The sequence below is a fragment of the Caretta caretta genome, chromosome 6, assembly GCF_965140235.1.
Source record: "Caretta caretta isolate rCarCar2 chromosome 6, rCarCar1.hap1, whole genome shotgun sequence".
Lineage (NCBI taxonomy): Eukaryota > Metazoa > Chordata > Testudines > Cheloniidae > Caretta > Caretta caretta.
Window position 1 is genome coordinate 10,584,843 of NC_134211.1, and position 19,598 is coordinate 10,604,440.

Below are 19,598 nucleotides of genomic sequence, written 5' to 3' on the forward strand. Positions count from 1 at the left end.
TGGGGTGGGGTAGGCTAAGGCTGGGCGATGCTCCCTGGCCCTGCCGGTGGGGAGAGCTGGGCTGGGCTCTCAGAGTTGAGGGGTGTCTCTCCGCCAATCCCTATGGTGCCGCCTTCGGGAGCTCTGGGCCCCAGCACCTGCACAGGTGCCTTGCGATGCCCCAGGCTTAGCCCTGACTTCCTCTCAGCATAGCAGCTGCATGGGAGCTGGGCCATGCCGCAGGCTGGAGCAGAAGCAGGCTGGCAGCTGGGCAGCATGGTGAGACCCGCCAGCACCCTCGTGGATCAGTGGGCTCTGGGCTGTGACACCGCTCCACGGGGGCAGGCCCACGGCCTCCACTGGGCCTGTGCAGGCACCAACCACCCCGTCTCTCTCTGTGGCTCCCTGCAGCGAATGCAGCCAAGCCAGATGCCTGCCAGAGGCTTGCTGGGACCAGGTCCCTGCTGGCACGATGCCCCCAGTGAGCATTTGCAGACACCAGTAGTCTCAGATAGAAGCTGTTGCTAAATGCAAGGCAGAGCCAGCCCCGCTGCAGCCCGAGGGGAGCAGTTTCCCCTGGGCAGAGCCCCTGCTATAGGAGTGGGAGAGCGGCCCCTGCCCTGCCCCCGTGGCGTTCGCCCCAAGGCAGCCTGCAAAGCAGGCAGCGAGAAGTGCTGGGACTTCAGCAGCAGGGAAGGAGAAGCAGCCCCACGTATGGGGGTGCTCAGCCCGCCGCCCTACTGCTCCCTCCCTCCCCATGCTGCACGGACACATGGTGAGTACCGCCAGGGGGAGCCGTTGACTCCTCGCTGCTGGGCATCCCCAAGAATGCCGGAAGCCTTGCCCACCCCCAGTGCCCTGTGGGGCAGAGTCTGCAGCACCCCCGCTGGATGGGTCCCCTGAGAATATTTAGCTGTTGCTACATGGAAGGCAGAAATTTGAGGGGGGGGGGCATGACCCCATGTGCCCCCCACATGTCACCTCTGGTGTCCCCCCCCGCCCCATGCAATCACGAGGGACGGTGTACAGGGCTCGGGGCAGCACGGCCTGCCGCTGGGAGAGATTTGTAAATCCCTGGTGATTGTCATTGGAGATTAGGGCTGCATGCCAGCTGGGGGAGCAGTGCCCCTTTGGCAGGTGCCCAAGTGGCAGCAAGCCGGCCGGTTGCCCTTGCGGGAGCAAGAAGGGCCGTGCGCCCCTCAGGTGCAGGGTGTGGGGGGGAGAGGGGCCATGTGGGGACCAGCTGGGGCTGTCCCCATGCCCGGAGCGGCGTGACTGAGAGGGGAGTAATCCTGGGATTATGTGTGTGTGGGAGAGAGCCCCCCCGCGCCCTGCATATCCAGAGATATTCAATAAAAACCTCAAATCCCCACGCAGCCACCGGCCCCTGTTACTATAAAAAATCCCACCCTGGCCAGAACGCCAGGCACAGCGCCAGGGCCAGGGCCAGCGCCAGCCTCACACAGGCATGCTCTCTGGCAAGGGGGGGCCCACAAGCCATGGGCAACTGCACCAAGACCCCTGAGAGGAGGGTCTCCAAGGTAAGGCCAGGGTGGAGCGGGGCGGGCAGGGGTGCATGGGCGCTGATCCCTCTGTCTGTTCCTATGTCTGTGTCAGCACCCAGAGCCTGTGGCTCACCCCTGCCTGCCCTGCCCTTCACTTGTCCCCCACACTGCCCACCCTGCTGGGGCCGGAGACACCTCCACCCCAGGGCCAAGGGTACCAGGTGGCAGCATCTACGAGGGGCTCTCATCCTGACCCACTCCCTGGTGTCAGTTGGCTCCTCCTGTGTGTTAGGGCCCTGACTGGATCTCTGCTGCAGGGAGTGGGGGCTTCTGGGTCCCTGATGTCCACTGACCCCTCAGTGGGGCCTGTTGATGTCAGCAGGATATGATGGGGATGGGGGCCCGGCCCTGCGGGATGCACAGCCTGGGGCTGCCCTGAGTGGTTTGCTTAGGGGCAGCGAGCCATCCCAGTGGAAATGGGGCAGGAACATGCAAGACTCCCATGCCCAGCTGTGGGCCTCTGCCCCACACCTGCCAATGGGCGACGGTCTCCCCATGCCCCCCTTAAAGCTGCTCCTGGGGCCCAGTCCCCAAAACACCCCACACTCCTGCTGCCAGGTCCCTCTTCCATGCCCACTATGCCACCCCCATTTGCCCATCGGCTCCTGCCCCACTTGTGCCCACAGGGCCCCACTTCACTCCCACCTCCAGGCCCTGCCTCATGCCTGCCTGCTGATAGGCCTCTGATATCCTGCCAACAGGCCCATCCCCCCCAAGACCGCCTGTGCATGGTCCCCCCCACAGCACCCCCCCCACGGGGCCCCAGTACACACACACACACCAGTGCCAGTGTATCAGGCCCCCAGTGGCAGTGAGGTAGCGTATACATCCCTCCCCCGCCCCCCCCCACCCCGCCCCAAGCTCTGCCGTCTCAGCAGCTGAGGATGGGACTGTGGGTCTCTGGGTTTGCGTAACCACCCGTGTGACTGGGGGCTGCAGCGTCGGCGGGTTTCTGTCGTGCACGTGGGCGCAGGGGATGTGAGATGGGGGTGGGGGCCAGCAGGGACTTTGCCGTGGGTGTGCGCTGTCAGTGCTGGCCTATGGGGAGTAAGGGGACGGATGGGGGTGTCAGCGGGGCTCATGGATGTGTTGGTGACAGGCAGGTGTGTGGGTGTGTCACTGCCAGGCGAATTAGTCAGTGCCATGCAGGTGTATGGTTGCTAGGCAGGTGTGTTGGTGCCACGTGGGTGTCCCAATGCAGTGAGCGGGGCACTGGTGGGTGAGGCATCTGGGAGCCTCGCTCGGACCCGTCCATGTTCCTCTGTCCAGCTGTCTCTCGCTCAGGACTACCCTCTCCCCTGTGTGTGACTTGTCAATATAGCCCACCCCCAATGTGGGTCCCAAGCGCCTGCCGGGCTGGGGAGGCGTGGGCCCCGCTCGCTGCTAATTGCCCGCTCTGCCGTAGGACGGCAAGCAGCACTCAGGCGCCCCGGGCTCCCCGGCCTCCGGCAGGCACAACCCCGACGACCCGGACGCCGCCCCGCAGACCCCGCCGCTGCAGAGCTACTCGGTGCTGCATGGGCTGGTGGGGCCGGCCTGCATCTTCCTGCGCCAGAGCATCGCCATCACCCAGCTCGTACGTACCCGCACCCCTCCCACGCCCTCTGCCCCGCGCCCACCTCCCACACCCACCACCTGCGCCCACCTCCCCACGGCCACCTCCCAACACCCACCACCTGCGCCCACCTCCCCACAGCCACCGCCCCGTGCCCATCTTCCACCATCCAGCACCCACCGCCCCACGGCCACCGCCCCACGGCCACCACCTGCGCCCACCTCCCCACGGCCACCACCTGCGCCCACCTCCCTACGGCCACCTCCCAACACCCACTTCCAAACAGCCACTGCCCTGCACCCATCTCCCCACAGCCACTTCCCCGTGCCCATCTCCCACCACCCTGTACCCATCTCCCACCGCCCTGCGCTCCCTCCCACAACCACCATGCCCACCTCTGCACAATCCTGTGCCCTCCTCTGCATGCCCACCACCCACCTCCACACACCCACCACCCCATGCCTACCACCCCATGCCCACATCCAAATGCCCACCACCCTCTACCCACCTCCCATGCTCACCACCCTGTGCCCACCTCCCACTCCCGCTGCCCTGTGCCTCCTCCACACAGACACCATCCCGCACCCATCTCCACACAGGCACTGCCCTATACCCATCTCCCACACACACCACTTGCACCCACCACTTGCACCACCGCCCTGTGCCCACCTTCCACACCCACCACCCCTTGCCCACTGCCCCGTGCCCACCCTCCTTGTGCCCACCTCTCACACCCACCACCTGCGCCCACCTCCACACGGCCACCTCCCCACGGCCACTGCCCTGTGCCCATCTCCCATGGCTTAACTCTGAACCTGGGCCTGCAGGCACCAGCCACCCTGTCTTCCACCATAGCACCTCCATAGCACCCTGCAGGGAATGCAGCCGAGCCAGAGCCCTGCAGAGTGCAGCGACCCCCAGCAGCCTTGGCAGAATGAGGTATTAGCCACCTGGCTGAGAGGCCTTAGGCTGGCACAGGGAGCCAAAGGTGAAGCCAGGGTTCAGCCTGGCCAATGTCAGAGCCCCCTTGAGCCATGCTGCTGGAGAAGCCAGCCTGGCCCCTTCTCCCTGCCATGGGAGATCCCCTGGTCTCCTCAGGGTCTGCCGTTGCCCCAGACAGTCCCAGCGGCTCTGTCACAAATCCCTGGCCTGATCTCCCATGGCCAGGGAGTGAACGAGTATGCCAAGGGGCAGGGACAGAGTGCTATGAATAGTTTATCCCACATTCCTCACAGCTTGTACCTGCCCCAGCCTCCCCTCTGCACCATGCCCTGCTCCCACGCCTCTTCCCCGTCGCCCAGCTCAAAGGTATGTATGCCCACCCTCGCCGGTTCCTCCCCCCATGCCCTCTTTCTTATGCCCCCCTCCACCGGCCACTCCAACCCCCCCCTCCATCCAGCACTTGCCCTGCAGCGCCCCACGCCAGCCCTGCCCACGGAGCTGCCAGCACCTGCTTCATGCAGCCATGGAAAGGCCACCTAGGCCACCCATCACGTGGACCCAGGGTCTAGCAGAGGGGTCCCAGAGGCTGAGCTCAGGGGAGTCCTTGGGCAGGCTCGGCCAGGACCTGGCTGGGGGAAGGATCCGCAGCAGCTGCTACCCTCTGACCGCTCCTAATTCTCCTTCCTCCCCAGGACCGAGAGCTGCGGCCGGAGGAGATAGAAGGTAAAGGAGGGAGCGGGACCATGGGACGGGGCCAGCCTGCCCCACTGGGGATCCACCCCCCAGCCACCTGCAAGTGCTGCACCCACCACCATGCCCAGGGACATGGGGCTGTGCCCGTCTAGGCAGTGCTGGCTCTGATCCAGCTCCAGGGCGGGCGACTGGCTGGCTCAGGGGGGATGGGGACTGGGGCACAGGGCTTTTCCCCTCTAGGGGTCTCCTTCAGCTATCCCATCCCCATGGAGCACTGTGGGATATGTAACGAGTTTGGTGGGTCTCAACCCAGATTCCTGTGGATCCATGTCCCTGTCAGTGGCTGGTGCATGGGGAGCCCTCGTTGAGGGGCAGGCTATGGTGTCGGGGTGCACTGTCACGGTGTCTCCCCTGCCCAGAGCTGAAGGAAGCCTTCCGGGAATTCGACAAGGACCGTGACGGGTACATCAGCTACAAAGACCTGGGCGAGTGCATGCGCACCATGGGCTACATGCCCACCGAGATGGAGCTCATCGAGCTGTCGCAGCAGATCAGTACGTGCCCCCCTGGGGGAGGCACAGCACCCCTGCCAGGGAGCTCCCTGCTGGGCATGGCCCAGGCCCTGCAGGGCTGCAGACCCCTCGCCCTTGGCACAACCCCCCATCAGGCCCCCTTCCTGTAGGTCACAGACCCCCTTCCACCTGCACCCACCCACCACCCCGCTCCCACCTCCACACGCCCACTGCCCTGCTTCCCTCGGGTGCCCTGTCGCCCCAGTTCACAGACCCCATCAGGCCCCCTGTAGCCCTGGGTCAAAGACCCCATCAGCCCCCCCACCCCCTGGGTCACAGATCCAATCAGGCCCCCTTCCTGCGGGTCCCAGACCTCGTGAGGTTGCCCCCTCACACACACCCCATCAGCTGCCCCAGGACAGAGACCGCATCAGACCTCTCTCCCATGGGTCACAGACCTCACAGGCTTCGCCTCCCATGGGGTACAGACTCCGTCAGGCACCTCTCCTCCAGGACGTGGTCCCTCGTCACCCCCGCCTCCCGTGGGGCAAAGTCCCCCACCAGGACCCCACACTAGACGCAGTTCCCCGTCCCCACCCATCCCGCATAACAGCGTCCATGTCTCACAGCTGGGGGGAAAGTGGATTTCGATGACTTCATGGAGCTGATGGGCCCCAAGATGCTGGCAGAGACTGCCGATATGATTGGGATGAAGGAGCTACGGGACGCCTTCCGCGAGGTGAGAGCCCGGCCTGGCCTCATGCGCCCTATACACTCTGTGTGGCCCAGCCATGAGCTTCTGGTGGTGCCCAGTTTTGTACCCCAATGGCACTGCCCCATTGATGCCATAGCCCACAGGGCAGAGCAGGGGGCAGACACAAGGCAGCTGAACTGGCTCCTGGCAAACAGAGGGAGTTGGACAGTCGGGCCGGGCATGAGGAGGGGAGCCAGGGCAAGGGGTGGGTGCCTGAGGGAACAGGGTTAGGCAGTTGGGGCAGGGCAGGCAACCCAGGGGTCCAGCAGGGGGCAGGTCTGGGGGTGTGACAGGGAGTAGGGGGGCAGTGGGCCCAGGAGGCCGGTGTGGGGGATGGCTTGTGTGAGTGGGCAGGACAGGCCTTTGGATCGAGGGGTATGGGGGGGGGGAGAGCAGTGCCAGGGACAGACAGAGCAGGGCAGTCCCAGGGACGGGCAGGGCCAGATACGGGCAGGGCTGTCCTGAGGGTGTAGCAGGGTGGGTAGGGCCTGGGGGTTAGGTAGGGGCCAGGTCCAGGTGTGAGCAGAGATGCCCTGGGGCAGTTCAGGGACAAGAGGGGTCTGCGCCCAGCCCAGCCATCTGCCTAGCGCTCTCCCCGCAGTTCGACACCAATGGGGACGGGCGGATCAGCACAGCTGAGCTGCGTGAGGCCATGCGCAAGCTGTTGGGCCAGCAACTCAACTACCGCGAGGTGGACGAAATCCTCAAGGATGTGGATCTCAATGGGGACGGCCTGGTGGATTTCGAAGGTACTGTATGGGCAAGGCAGTGAGGTCTTATGGTTAGAGCTGGGGGGCTGGGAACCAGGACTCCTGGGTTCCATCCCCAGCTCTGGGAAGGGAAGGGGGCCTAATGGGTTGGGGGAGGTACCAGGACTCCTGGGTTGTTTGCCTTCACTGCCCTAACAGTGTCCCTGGGTTGCTCTGGCAGAGTTTGTGCGAATGATGTCACGCTGAGGCAACAAGTGCCGTGCAGGGTGCAGGACAAGAGCCCTGCTGTGCCTTACGGAGAGGAGGGGGCTGCAGAGAGCTGGCTCCGGCGGCAGCTTGGAGAGTCTGGACACCAGAGCAGCAAACGTGCAAGCACTGAGCTAGGACCTCACCTCTCCACTGCCAGCCCTGCCACAGTGCACCCCGACCCCCCACGCCGGCCCCGCTGCTGAACTCAGCCTGCTCCACCCACACTCCGACCCCACACTGGCTCCTGGTCCACTCTGTCTGCACCCCCAGCCTGCTCCACCCACACCCCCGGATGGCACCTCCTCAGACCATGCCGTCCCTTGCTGCTGAGCTTGGCCTGCAACCCCCGGAACAGGCCAGCGCCCCGGAACATGGACTCAGCCTGCACATACCCTATAGCAAAGTGCTGGTCCCCCAGGGCTGCCCCTCTCACCTCCACCTTGCTCCTGATCCCACTCTTTACGCTGCCCCCCCGATCCTGACCTTGCACCTGATGCTGCCCCTCACCTTGCCCCTGCTCCTCCCACCCCAAGCCCTCCCCCTAAACACTGCAACCCAACCCTGCCCCCACCCCAGCTTCTAACACTGTCCCCAACATCCTGAACCTGCCCCTGACCTAGGGCTGTCCCGGCATGCCACCCTGGCAATCTGCCTTCACCCCAATGCTGTCCCCTGACCTTGCCCTATAAACTGCCCCTAATGCTGACCCCCACACTCCAACCTTGCCCTGGCACCCCAGCACAGACCCCCGCACCCCAATCCTAATGCTGCCCTCTGCATCCTGACCTTGCCCCGCCCCTCATGCTGACCGCTGCACCCCAATTCAGCCTCTTGCACCTTGACCCTGACCCGTAATGTGGACCCCTGCATGCTGACCGTGCCTCCTGCACCCTGCCTCTAATGCTGACCCTTGCACTCCAACCCCAATGCTGCCTTCCACACCCTGGCCCCACTCCCCAACCCTGTCCAGTTCTCCAGTAGGTTTAGAGTGTGTGTCCCCCTGAGCCCACCCAGCCTGTGCCCCTTGCTTGTTCCCCCAGCTGTTCTGCTTGTGAGCCCAACTAATGATTTAATAAAGTGTTGTTCTTCTTCACACCTGAGTGGGGAGGAGGTGGCACCGGAGGAGGGCAGCCCTTCTCAAGCTCTCATCACCACCCCCTAGGTGCTGCTGCCAACTCTGGTGCGAGTGGGGTCTGGGCTACGTGTGTGTGTGTGGGGGCAGTTAGGGTCAGAGATGGGGTTGGGATCTAGATTTTGTGAGGGTCAGAGATTGGGGGGGGGGGTCAGGATCAGTGCTAGGCCCCTGCTTTTAAACAGGCCGTTGGAGGAGTCCCTCAGTGTGCCAGCCCCCCAAAGGTCCCACTCTTCCTCCAGGGCTGGCCTTGCAGCCTCACTGCCTCCAAGACAGAGCCTCTCAGCTCCAGGCCTTCTGCTTCATCCTGAGAGCTCTGCCCGGCACGTCCCACTGAGTTAGACTCCTGCCAGCGTTTTCAAAACAGTTGGGTTTATTAGTCGCCTTTTACACAGCCCAGGGAGGCCTTAGGTCAGCAAAGAGAACTGAGGGTTAAAAAATCAACCATTCTGGTTGAGCCACAATTTACCAGCCAAGCCTGCCCCTGCCCATAAAGCTATCCCCCACCTCCCCAAAGAACGTAGCCCAAACTCCATGTTCAGGCTCTGGATCTCTCTGATTTCCTTCCATCAGCAGTTCCCAGGTGAGTCCCCAGCTTCTTCCAGAGTTCGTATGTGTTCCCTGCTGGACCCATCTGTCCTTTGTTCTCCAGGCAGGGCCACGCTGAGGCCACAGCCCCCCTAGCCGGAGCATCCTGCTGTTGAGTGTCGATGTGTGAGTCATGGAGCTTGTGTTTTCTCTCTGGCCCCCTTGATGGTCTGGGTCAGTTTCAGTCAGTACGTTAATGACTCTTTGTTCCACCGACAAAGGGAGGGTGTCACCCACCCCTCTGTCTCCGAGTCTGCCCTGAGAGTAAACTTAATCCTTCCCCGCACACTGGATAGCTATGCAACATATAGGGGAAACGAGGCACACACAGGGGTCATAAAACTATTACAAAATATTCCCACTTTGTCACAGGACAGGGTTCTGGGTGGAAGTACTGGTGCCCCCTATAGGCTGCAGCCATTCCTGCAGGGTGCTGGGGGAGAGCAGTAGGGCCCAGCTGCCTCCTTTTTGGGCTTGCTCTGGTGAGTTCCCAGCAACCACTGGGTTTGGCTGTGTCGCAGCCATGGATAGTCTGTGCTAATGTTTGACACTTGGATCACTGGGACATCAGATTTCAAAGCCAAGCTGGTGCTTGGAGGGCCCTCTGGGGGCTGCACTCAGACAGCAGTTGCTGCACGATGGTGCCCTTGGCTTCGTAACATTCACCTTCTAGTTGTTCTCATGTACCCTGGGTGCGACTCATGCAGTAACGCTGCCTGTCTCCAAAGAGCCTGACCCATCGCTGGGGTAGGGGAGCTGCCGCAGGTATGCCCAACCCAGTGATGCTGCCTGAGTCTGCAGAGAGCCTGAACCCATTGCTGTGCACGGGGGGGGGGGGGGGGAACTGCCTCAGGCATCACAGCCGCTGCTCCTGCCGACCCCCATGAGGACAATTGCGCGGTCAGCGTTGTTTCCTGCCAGTGGCGGCGGCAGTGCCATCCTGGGAGCGTGCATCCGCTGTAGAGTCTGTTCCTGGGGTCAGGGGCTGTGGGGCAGCTAGCTCGGGGGGGGGGGGGGGGATCCATCCCGGCACTCAGTGAAAGTGCCACCCCAGCCCAACAGGGAGGCAAAGAGGAGATGCCCCCCGCCCTAGGCCCCGAGTGCCCCCATGCAGCCAGCCAAAGCTGCCCTCCCTGCTCCCCAGCTGCGGCCGATGGGCGGCGAGGAGCCAGGCGATGGCGCCCTCCTCCTGGCGGCGGGCGCCCCATCCACGCCCCGGGGCCAGGCTGGTCCAGCCCCGGGCAAACGGGCTGTAGAGCAACCTCCGAGGGGCCCGGCGGTCTGATCGGAGGGACCCCGCCCCACAGCGGAGCGGGGGGACCCCAGGCCACAGCACGGGCTCGGCTCCAGCCGAGCGGCCCGGTGCCGGTAGCGCCGACTCAGAGCCCGTCCTGCCAGGGGCCGAGGCTGGAACCGCCCCAGCCTCGTGGCGCGGCGGCCTGGCAGCAGGCGCCGGAGGGCCGAGAGCCGGGCCGGGGGCAGCTGCGGGCGGGGGCACCCGGACCCGGCCTGGCGGGCCGCGCTGCTGCTGCTGCGGGTCCGGGACCGGGGCCGACCCTCCAGGGACCGGCTGGCCGAGGGCGCCTAGGCCGCAGCCGGGCGTCCCACTGCTCTCCATGGAGACGGGAGAGAGCGCGCGGGCGCCATTACGTATGAGGCGTACGTCACAGAGGGGGCGGAAGACGCAGGCGCGGGGGGGAAAGGCGTCATCGCGAGCGGGCGCAGAGGGGACCGAGCGGAGCGAGCCAGGCGGCAGCGGCGCGCGCCGGGCCTGGCGGGCCCAGGCCTGTGGGGACGGGCCGCGAGCAGGCGGGGTGAGCGCCAGAGCGCGCGCGCTCGAGGGGCCGGGAAGGGGCCGCGCGCCCACCCACTCAGCGTGAGGACAGAGCCGAGAGCGGCGTCGGGACCCAGCGGGACGGTGAGGCTGCGGCCAATCAACCGCGAGGGGTGAGCGGGGCCGGCCAATCGGCGCGAGGAGCCTCGCCAGCCGGCCAATCAGCGGCAGCGTGCGGGATCCTCCCGCTAGCCCGGGAACCGAGGCGCCCCGCGCCGGAGCCGCAGCCAATCAGCGCCCAGGAGTCGCGCGCCGCGTCAGGGAGGGGACTCGGGGATGTCCTACAAGCCCATCGCGCCCGCCCCCGCCAGCTCCGGAGCAGCCGGCACCAGCAGCAGCGCCAGCCCCGCCCCCGGGGCCCCGCCCGCCGGTGAGCAAGAGAGGGACCCCCCCACACCCCCCCGGAACAGCGCCTCCCCCGGGAGCGACCCCCCCCCTCCCCGGGGAACGAACCCCCCCTGCCCGAGCGACCCCCCTGCCGAGCGACTTCCCCCCCGGAACAGCCCCTCCCCCGCGAGCGACTCCCCCCGGCACCCGCCCCCAGTGCCCCGCCCGCCGGTGAGGGAGAGAGGGACCCCCCCCGCAACGGTGCCTCTACCGGGAGCGACCCCCCCCCCCCGCCCGAGTGACCAGCTCCTGTCCTGGGAGCGACCCCTGGTGCCCCGCCCGCCGGCGAGCAAGACAGGGGACCCCCCCAGTGACTCGTCCTGGGGAAGCCCCTCCCCTGGGAGCAACTCCCCCCCGCGGTGACTGCCCGGGAGCGACCCCCCCGCGAGTGAGTCCCCCCAGAACACTCCTCCCCCAGAAGCGATCCCTCTTTCCCCTGCCCCCAGTGGCCCGCCTGCCGGTGAGGGAGAGAGGGACCCCCCCAGGAGTGACCCTGCTCCCCGAGTGACTCACCCTGGAACAGCCTCTCCCCTGGGAGCAACCCCCACCCCCCGCAGAACAGCCCCTACCCTGGAAGTGACCACCCCCCAGAGCAGCCTGGATCCCGGGAACGACCCCCACCCTCCCCGAGAAACACCCCTGCCCCTCAGAACAGCTGCTCCCCCAGGAGTGATCCCCCCCTCCCCGAGTGACTCCCCCCCCAAACAGCCTCTGCCCTGGGAGCGACCCCACCCCCTGAGTCCCTCCCCCGGAACACCCCTTCCCCCGGGAGCACCCCTTCTCTCCTCCTCATGACTCTTCCACAGAACAGCCCTTCCCCTGGGAGCGACCCCCCCCCCCACAAGTTACTTCCCCCCCAGAACAGCCCCTCTCCTGGGAGCGGGGACCTTTTCCCTCCCCCACGGGAGCCAGTGATTTCCACCACGCACCAGTGAAAAACCAACCCCCCCCCCCCAACCTGGAAGTCTGCTCCCCTTGTGTCTGACCTTGTTTCCCTTCACCAGTGAGAGACTAACCCCTGCAGAGAACAGCCCTCCCCTTGCCAAGGAACCCCCTGGGGACCAGCCCCCTCCCAGCCTTACCCCCCCCCACGAGTAACTTTATTGTAGATCTTCCTCCTTCCCCCAGGAACCCAGCTCCCCGACTGACCCCCCCCCCCACTTGCCATTGACAGACCCATGCACAGGACTATCCCCGCCCCCACAGCCCTACCTGGCTTCCCAGCCCCTGAACCAAATCTCCAAGGGCCGAGGGTACCACCTGCTGGGGACCCCCCTGGCCAGAGCCCCTTCACAGTAACTTTGGTCCACATCAACATCCTGATTTTCCCCCCCTGCCAGACCGTACCATGGCTCTGTCACCCGCAGGCCTTCCCCTGCCCTGCGCCATTGGCACAGGCTGCTTGTGGCTCACACTGTTTCTTCAGTATTACACTGAACTTTTTCCACTTCCCCTTGGGTAGATGCGTGGGCACTGTGCATCAGAGAAGCTAATGTGGTCGCTGGCAGGTTTGTCTCTGCTGCCTTTGAGCTTTGACACTGTGTATTCTTCTCTCACCGCGATCTGTCAGCTCAGCTCCTAGGTAACACTTCTCATTCTGAGGCCTCAGAGCACATTATTAAGAAAGTAAAGTACAGGTGCCCCTATCTTACAAATGGGGGACTGGGAGGTGGGGGGAGTTTGCTTCTCCAGAGTCTATGGCATAGCAAGGAGTGGAACTCAAATCTGACACCCACTTCAGTGCTTTTTCCCCTGGACCAGCCTGCCATGAGAGCTGTGCACCAGGCCAGGCATTTGCTTTTCAAACCACAAGATGGCCTTCCTGGAGTGCAGCTCAGAGGAAGGGGCCATCCCTTGGCAGTGAAGTGAGCTGGCCTGTCCCCACTGCTCTTCTTGGCTGTGTGGGTCATTCAGCTGATTGCTGTGTCTTCTTCCATTCAGTGACTTGGAGAGCCTGCTTGTCTGTAGCAGATGCTGCTTTGTAGCCTCTGAGCTGGAAGAGCACCTTGTTGTTGGAGAAATAACCTCGGATTGTGAAGTCTGACTTGTTATCATAATGCTGCCTACGGGTGACAGGGTAGTGCATGCAGCTGGGACTTGGGCGTTCCTGACTTCAGATCAGTTAACTCTGCAATCTTGTACACTCCCTCCTAAGGAATTAGGAGGCTAAATGCAGAAAAGCTGCATTTGTAGCTGGTGATAAACTCCATTAGAAGTGTCAATTCTGTTCCTGGAGTGGGAAACTCATGCTGATAGGGCACTTCTGAGGGACCTAATCACGGTATGGGAAGAAAGCAGCACCATGGTAGGTGGGATTCCAGAGGGACAGAGGCTTAGTAATGCACATTGAAGGGACTAATCTGAACTCACCGTCCACTTTACTGGGCTGTAAATTAACCATCACCACTCACAGCACTGCTGTGTACCACTCTGTGATTCCTCTGCTTGCTGTGCAACAACTGTGAGAAAGGCAAATGCAGCGCTGTGTTTGCCTGAGGAATGGGCTGGGGAATACTACTGAAATCCTCGGCATGCCCTTCTGTAAATCAGCGGGGCATCCTCCCTTGGAGATGATGTGCAATACTGGTCACTTCAGAATTGGAGGGGCTTCAGAGATGAGTGACAAGAAACTCTCAGCCCTGGAAGGAGGTTGGGATAGCTCAGCTTGGCAGAGAGGGGATTTGACAAAAGGATACAAAACACTGAATGGACTCCTAGAGACTGTAGAGCAGAACTGTGTATTTTCCTTGTCGTAATGCAAGGAACGAGGGCATTCGATGCCATTGGAATGTGGCACATCAGGCTCACTGCTTTTAACTCCAGGAATCTATGGTAAAGGGAAATACTTTTTTACACAATTAGCTTGTTGAACTCACTGCCCTAGGATATCACCGAGGCCAAGACCTTAGCTGGATACAGAAAAGGATCAGATATCTAACAGGGGATTCCTTTCATCCAGCCAGAACCAGTTCTTATTATTTAATATTCTCTCTGCCATGGGGCAGGCTCTCCCATAACTGCTGCTGCAGAGTATCTTGCACCTTCCTTTGAAGTAGATGCTTCATATTTTAAGCATGCAAAAATCAGGAAATGTCACAGCTGGGGGGAGGAGGGGTATTGGCTTTTTCTGCCAATGTGTGTGATGTGTAAAGAAAGCTGTACTGTGGTAGTGGTTTGATCTGCCTGTGTGACTCATGTTAGATATTCAGATCTTGTCTTCCATTTTTCTCCTGTAAGACTCTCTGACCCCTGGGACAGTCCATAGGCTTGTAACCTCACCAAAAAAGTGAATCCTCATTTGTGGAGCTTGGAAGGGAAGCTTAGACCGTGTCTACACGAGAGAGTCAACCTGGAAGAAGCTGGCATATGAATCAAAAGTGGATTAACTCTTCCTGATTAACTGCATGTGTGAATGCTTTTATTCCAGAACAAGAGTGCCTTGTTTTGAGTTAGTTTAAACCACATGGGAAGTGGATTAAACTGATTTGGAGTAAGAGCATCCACACATGGAACAGCTATTCTGCAATACCACCCTGTGTAAACAAGACCTTAGTCAGCAGGTTTAAACATCTGGACTTTGTCTCATGTCAATGTCTGTCATACAGCTGGGAGAAAAGATATTTTGTGCCAAACCATTGCATGAGGGACCCAGGAGTCTCCCACTTCTCTGGTCCAACAAGGAGTTCTCTAAGCCAGGATTGATACTGCAGGTGACTTGAGGCAAATGGAGAGATGCTTGTAGCTGAGACTTGAAGTGAGAGAGAAGTTGGTGAAGCAGATGAGGGAGGACGTGCGGGAAGCTCTGACATTGATTCTTTTGTGAGGAGCTGGTGCCGGCCAAGTGGAGGAAGCAGGGGAGGCAGGAGATAGCTGGGCTGGGTGGGTTCCCTGGCCTGTGCTATGCAGGAGGCTAGACGTGGAAGGTCTGAGTGAGACAGCAGGCCAGTGAGGGAGGCTGGAGTGGTGTTGAGAAGCCTCTGGAGAGCAGGGTGACTTGTTGGGATCTGGAGGGAAGGCAAGTGAGCTGCATGCATGGAGATACCCATGCTGCTTTGTGCCCAGAGGAAGGCAGCTGCAGCATGCTAGAGCAGGGACTTGGGGAGGCAGCACTGGGGTGGTGGGCTGAGCTACAGACCCAAGGCTGGGGAAGGAGAGAATTAAGCGTCACGGACGATGCCCAGGTTATGGACAGTGGAGCAAGTGCAGGCTGGGAGTAGGAGGGGCAGTGTGGAGATGGGGTTGTGGGGCGGAGGCAGCTCTTGCTCAAGATAGGCTTTTGTTCCTTTGCAACACTTGGTTGCAGGAAGCTGAGCTAAACCTGTCAGCTCCTGTGGCCAAGGCCAGCGGAGGGTGTGGGGAGAGAAGCCTGTGGTGCTGCTGTGAGCTGGGGTTAATGCTCCCAGCACCTGGCAGAGCTCAGTCAGTGGCACTCTGCCCATGGCACAGCGGGCAAGTAGGATTGCACAACGAGCGGGCGAGAGCCCTGGTCTCCTCCCAGCCCTGCGCCCAGCCTCTCGGCCCCAGGAAGGTGGCCAGGGCTGAGAGTGGAACTGAGCCCTCCATGGGGCGGGAGCACCACAGGGAAGAGCCATAGTGTCATAGGCTGCATTGAGCCCAAAGGAAGGGGGATGGGCTGCGTGGTGGTGGTGCTTCTCAGGCCATGGGCCTGTACTAGTCCCTGATTGTTGTCAGAGGCAAGGCAGTCCCTGCAGAAGCCCTGGTTACCATGCTGACGGTGCCAGTGTAGGAGCCCAGCTAGACAAGCTTGTAGGGGTTGGTGGGGCGTGTCCTGTAGCTCTAGCAGTGAGGCACAGCCTGGGTGCTATTATATAGGCAGGTGGCGATAGATCGGGGGGAACTACAGGGGACATTGAAGCAAAGGGAGGAAGCAGCAGATTCTTCCCTCCGGTTTGTGGTGACAGCGAATGGCACAGGCCAGAGATCACTGAACAGCACCAGGGCTAGAGCCCTGCCCCAACCGAAGCCCAGCAGATCCAATCCACTCCCTCACCCACTCCGCACAGCAGGGGGAAGGAACACCATGTGCTGTGAGCGGGATAGCCTCTAGCGTCACTGCAGCCCACAGCAGGGTTGGGAGGGGCCTGTGTGCTGGATGGTGCTGGCCACAGGGCACTGGGGCAGGAACAGGGCTGCTATTACCTGGGTGACCTCCCCTCTCCTTTCTCATCTCTTTCAGCCACGAGTGTCCCATCGCCATCTGGATCTGTCCCTGGAGCCTCTGCCCCCTTCCGGCCCCTCTTCAACGACTTTGGCCCCCCGTCCATGGGCTACGTGCAGGTGAGCTGCTGCCCCCACCTCTGCTGCCTGCTCCAGCACGGCCTGGGGAGGGCTGGCTCTCTCATGCTCTCTCTGCCCCTTGCAGGCCATGAAGCCACCAGGTTCCCAGGGCTCCCAGAGCACGTACACTGACCTACTCTCAGTCATTGAGGAGATGGGCAAAGAGATTCGACCCACCTATGCAGGTAGCAAGAGTGCCATGGAGCGGCTGAAACGAGGTACGAGGCCCTGGGGGGTCAGTCTGGGTGTGACTGACTCAGTGACTGTGCACAGAGTCTGAGCCATCTGCTGAGAGCCTGAGTTACCTCGGGTGTGACTGTTGCAGCCTGAGTCTTCAGAGAGCCTAAGCCAATTGCTGGGGGGGGGAGGAGGAGCTGCCCCAGATGTGATCAGTGCAGTGAGGCTGACTGAGGCTGCAGAGAGCCTGGGCCCATTGGTGGGTCGTGCGGGGCGAGGAAGCTGCCCTGGGCATGACTGACACAGCAACGCTGCCTGAGTCTGAGCCCGTTGCTGGTGCTGGGGGTCGGGAGCTGCCCTGGCTGTGACCGACGCTGCCTGAATCTGCAGTGAGCCTGAACCAGTCCCTGGGAGGGGGCAGGGGCTGCCCCAGGCATCTCAGTGGCAGTTCTTGCCGAACCCCATGAAGACAATTGCTCTGTTCGCGTTGTTTCCTGGCAGTGGCATTGCTGTCGGGTGCAATGGCAGATACTGGGGTGAGGGGCTGTGGGGCAGCTAGTTCCCGGATGGGAAGGAGGAGTTCACCCCTCTGCCCAGTGTAAGGTCCCCTCTATCCCTGCCCAACAGGGAGGCAAAGAGGAGAAACGTCCCTCACAGGCTAAAGCTGAGAGTGCCCCCGTGCAGCCACTTAAAGCTACAGCTCCCTGCCAGTGCCTGCAGTGCCGATGGCGCAGTGCCATGTGAGTGGAGCCTGAGGAGTCAGGATCCACTCTGTCTTTCCTGGACAGGGGGGTCAGAGGGCTGGCTGGTGCCTCTCCCACAAGGCTGATGCTACCCTTTCAGCTCTGCTTGTGGGCATTCTGCTCCTGGCTATGAGCTGGTGCCAGACCTCCTAGAGCTCCAAAAGTGCTTGGATCCCTGCAGTGGCCTAGGTGTGGCCCTGGCACTGTGCCCTGCTGGGCTGGGTTCGGAGGCCATTCGGCAGGTCTGAGGCTCCCTTGGGTTTTCCCCTTCCAGGCATTATCCACGCCCGGGCGCTGGTGAGAGAGTGTCTGGCAGAGACAGAGCGCAATGCCCGTACGTAACAGCTGCTGCCCTGCCCCATGGACCTTCCCACCAATGAGGATCTGAGAACCTGGAGATCTGCCCTCCCACGGACCTTCCCACCTGAGACCCGGCTCTCCCATACCCCACACGGACCTTTCAGCATTCATCAGCCGAGGATCTGGAGCGGGTCCTGCTGGAGTGCAGCTGTTGCCGGCAGTCAGCGCTGGGGAAGCTGGCGCTTGGACCATGCTGCAGAGATCTCCAGGGAGAGGAGCCAGCGGCTTTTCTCGCATCTTTATAACATGTTTGTTTTTATAACTCAATAAAAGAAAGCATTGGGATTCTGACCTGCCTCTGGCCCTTGTGGTTTGTGCTGCCCCCAGTGACGAGGAAGGAGTGGGTCCCTCCCACAGCAGGTTCCTGGGGCCTCCCAGGGCCTTGGAAGCAGCAGCAGCTCACAGGAGGGAGGCAGCCTTGCACCAGGGGCAGGATGCTGTATTCCCTGGGCTAGCTGGAGAGAGCCCACAGCACCTGGAGCCTGGAACTGCATCATGCGGCGCCATGCCACCTGCTACACTCCCCAGCTGGTGGTTGGGAGTGTGCCTGGGGCATATGGCTTAGTCACCGCGGCTGATGGGAAAGCAGCATGGTGGTGCTGGGATTGCACCTGGGCGGGGCTGTGCTGGCCCTACTCTAGTCACACCTGCCCTGCTCAACCCCCTGCCTTCCAAGTGTGTTCTGCCTGCGCAGTGGCCTGGCACTGCCTCCCCACTGTCTTAGCCAAGCATCCTACTGACTCAGCGTGACCAGTCAGCTGGCAGTATGACTGGGTCCAGCACTCAAGCCTGGCCTCACCCTTGGAGCCCTGCAGGGTTAGAATCCTGGATCAAGGGCATGTTCCAGTGGAGTGGAGGGGGGACACACCGCTGTTACTGGAGGGGGTTGGGGTGGGGTGGCAGGGCCACTACAGTGAAGAATTAGGCTCACGCACAGGATAACAGCCGATACTTATAAGAGCTCTAGAATCCATGTTCGTACCTGGATTGGTTTGAATCTTGCTGTGCCTGTGGAAGCCTGGGGTAGGGTATTGGTCTAAATTTGGGGTTGTTTGAGCAAGGCTGAGTGATGCTGGTGGCCTGTGATATTCAGGTTAGACCATATCTCCCTGGTGGTTCCTTTCTCTAGGACTCTGGCAAGGGCCTCCAAAGGTGGGACTCATTTTGATGGAAAAATGAAATGCTTTGCACAAAGTGTATGCTTCCATGTTCAGGCCAACAGTAGTTTGAAGTGCCAGCCACCATCATCTGCTCAAAGGGGTTTCTCAGCTATTGCCTCCCTCGTAAGAATGACCATACTGGGTCAGACCAAAGGTCCATCTAGCCCAGTGTCCTGGCTTCCAATACCAGGTGCCCCAGAGTGTGATATCCCCTGTCACTTTTTCCAGCTTCTGGCTAACAGGCTAGTGACACCATCCCTGCCCATCCTGGCTAATAGTCATTGATGGACCTATCCTCCATGAACTTACCTGGTTAGTTTTTGAACCCTGTTACAGTCTTGGCCTTCACAACATCCTCTGGCAAACAGTTCCACAGGTTGACTGTGCATTGTGTGAAAAAATGCTTGCTTTTGTTTTGTTTTTAAACCTGCTCCCTATCATTTGGTGACCCCTCATTCTTGTGTTATGAGGAGTAAATAATATTACTTTATTTACTCCATACCCCAATAAAGAGCTGATTTTAATAATCAAAGCACTTAAAATTCCTATACAGAGGGAGATTGTCTTGAAAACTGCTGCAACACAGCAGGGACTGGAGTAGATTTTGTGAGGAAAATCTGAGGTCCTTCAGTCAAGGGGTCCTGAGATCCAACCCTCCCCCAAATAGCTAATTTTGTCATTTCCAGATACCTTTTATTTGGTGCCAGGTATGGGACAGCCTGCTGTGAGCTCAGCTATTCAGTGGCACCAAGGGCCAGCTCAGAAACTGCTGAGCTACACGAGCTTGGGTCGATTTGCTTGTGGATGGTTGGCATCTCTGCCAGCGATTGCTCCTCAGCAGCTGTGTGTGAGACGTGTGCTCCTGCTCTGGTTAATGGATCAAGTGCTGTACCAGCAGCCCATGGCCTGTGCATTGCAGCCCTCTCCTGGATGCTGGGCATGATAGGACACTCCCAGCCT

General features: G+C 61.2%; 2 protein-coding genes across 5 annotated transcripts; both read left to right on the forward strand.

Annotated features, from left to right (window-relative positions):
• The first annotated feature begins 1,444 nt into the window (after nt 1–1,444).
• Nucleotides 1,445–8,246, forward strand: CABP2 (calcium binding protein 2). The gene is made up of 7 exons (XM_048854657.2): nt 1,445–1,520; nt 2,950–3,120; nt 4,734–4,764; nt 5,154–5,288; nt 5,876–5,985; nt 6,602–6,749; nt 6,931–8,246. The coding sequence occupies exons 1-7, from the start codon at nt 1,479–1,481 to the stop codon at nt 6,954–6,956; spliced, it is 663 nt and encodes a 220-aa protein (XP_048710614.2). The 5' UTR covers nt 1,445–1,478; the 3' UTR covers nt 6,957–8,246.
• Nucleotides 8,247–10,388: 2,142 nt separating this feature from the next.
• On the forward strand, nt 10,389–17,769 carry CDK2AP2 (cyclin dependent kinase 2 associated protein 2). 4 transcript variants are annotated; one of them, XM_048854658.2, is made up of 4 exons: nt 10,389–10,883; nt 16,098–16,198; nt 16,284–16,416; nt 17,393–17,769. In XM_048854658.2, the coding sequence occupies exons 1-4, from the start codon at nt 10,790–10,792 to the stop codon at nt 17,458–17,460; spliced, it is 396 nt and encodes a 131-aa protein (XP_048710615.1). In that variant the 5' UTR covers nt 10,389–10,789; the 3' UTR covers nt 17,461–17,769. The 4 variants fall into 4 exon arrangements, with proteins under 4 accessions (XP_048710615.1, XP_074985297.1, XP_074985298.1 ...); XM_075129196.1 differs by having other exon boundaries at nt 10,394–10,626; XM_075129197.1 differs by having other exon boundaries at nt 10,398–10,493.
• Nucleotides 17,770–19,598: the final 1,829 nt, after the last annotated feature.

Coding starts and splice junctions, on each gene's coding strand:
- CABP2 (XM_048854657.2), top strand. CDS start 1,479: ATGGGCAACTGCACCAAGACCCCTGAGAGGAGGGTCTCCAAG. Junction 3,121..4,733: donor GCATCGCCATCACCCAGCTC/GTACGTACCCGC, acceptor CTTCCTCCCCAG/GACCGAGAGCTGCGGCCGGA. Junction 6,750..6,930: donor CGGCCTGGTGGATTTCGAAG/GTACTGTATGGG, acceptor TTGCTCTGGCAG/AGTTTGTGCGAATGATGTCA.
- CDK2AP2 (XM_048854658.2), top strand. CDS start 10,790: ATGTCCTACAAGCCCATCGCGCCCGCCCCCGCCAGCTCCGGAGCAGCC. Junction 10,884..16,097: donor CCCCGGGGCCCCGCCCGCCG/GTGAGCAAGAGA, acceptor CATCTCTTTCAG/CCACGAGTGTCCCATCGCCA. Junction 16,417..17,392: donor CATGGAGCGGCTGAAACGAG/GTACGAGGCCCT, acceptor TTCCCCTTCCAG/GCATTATCCACGCCCGGGCG.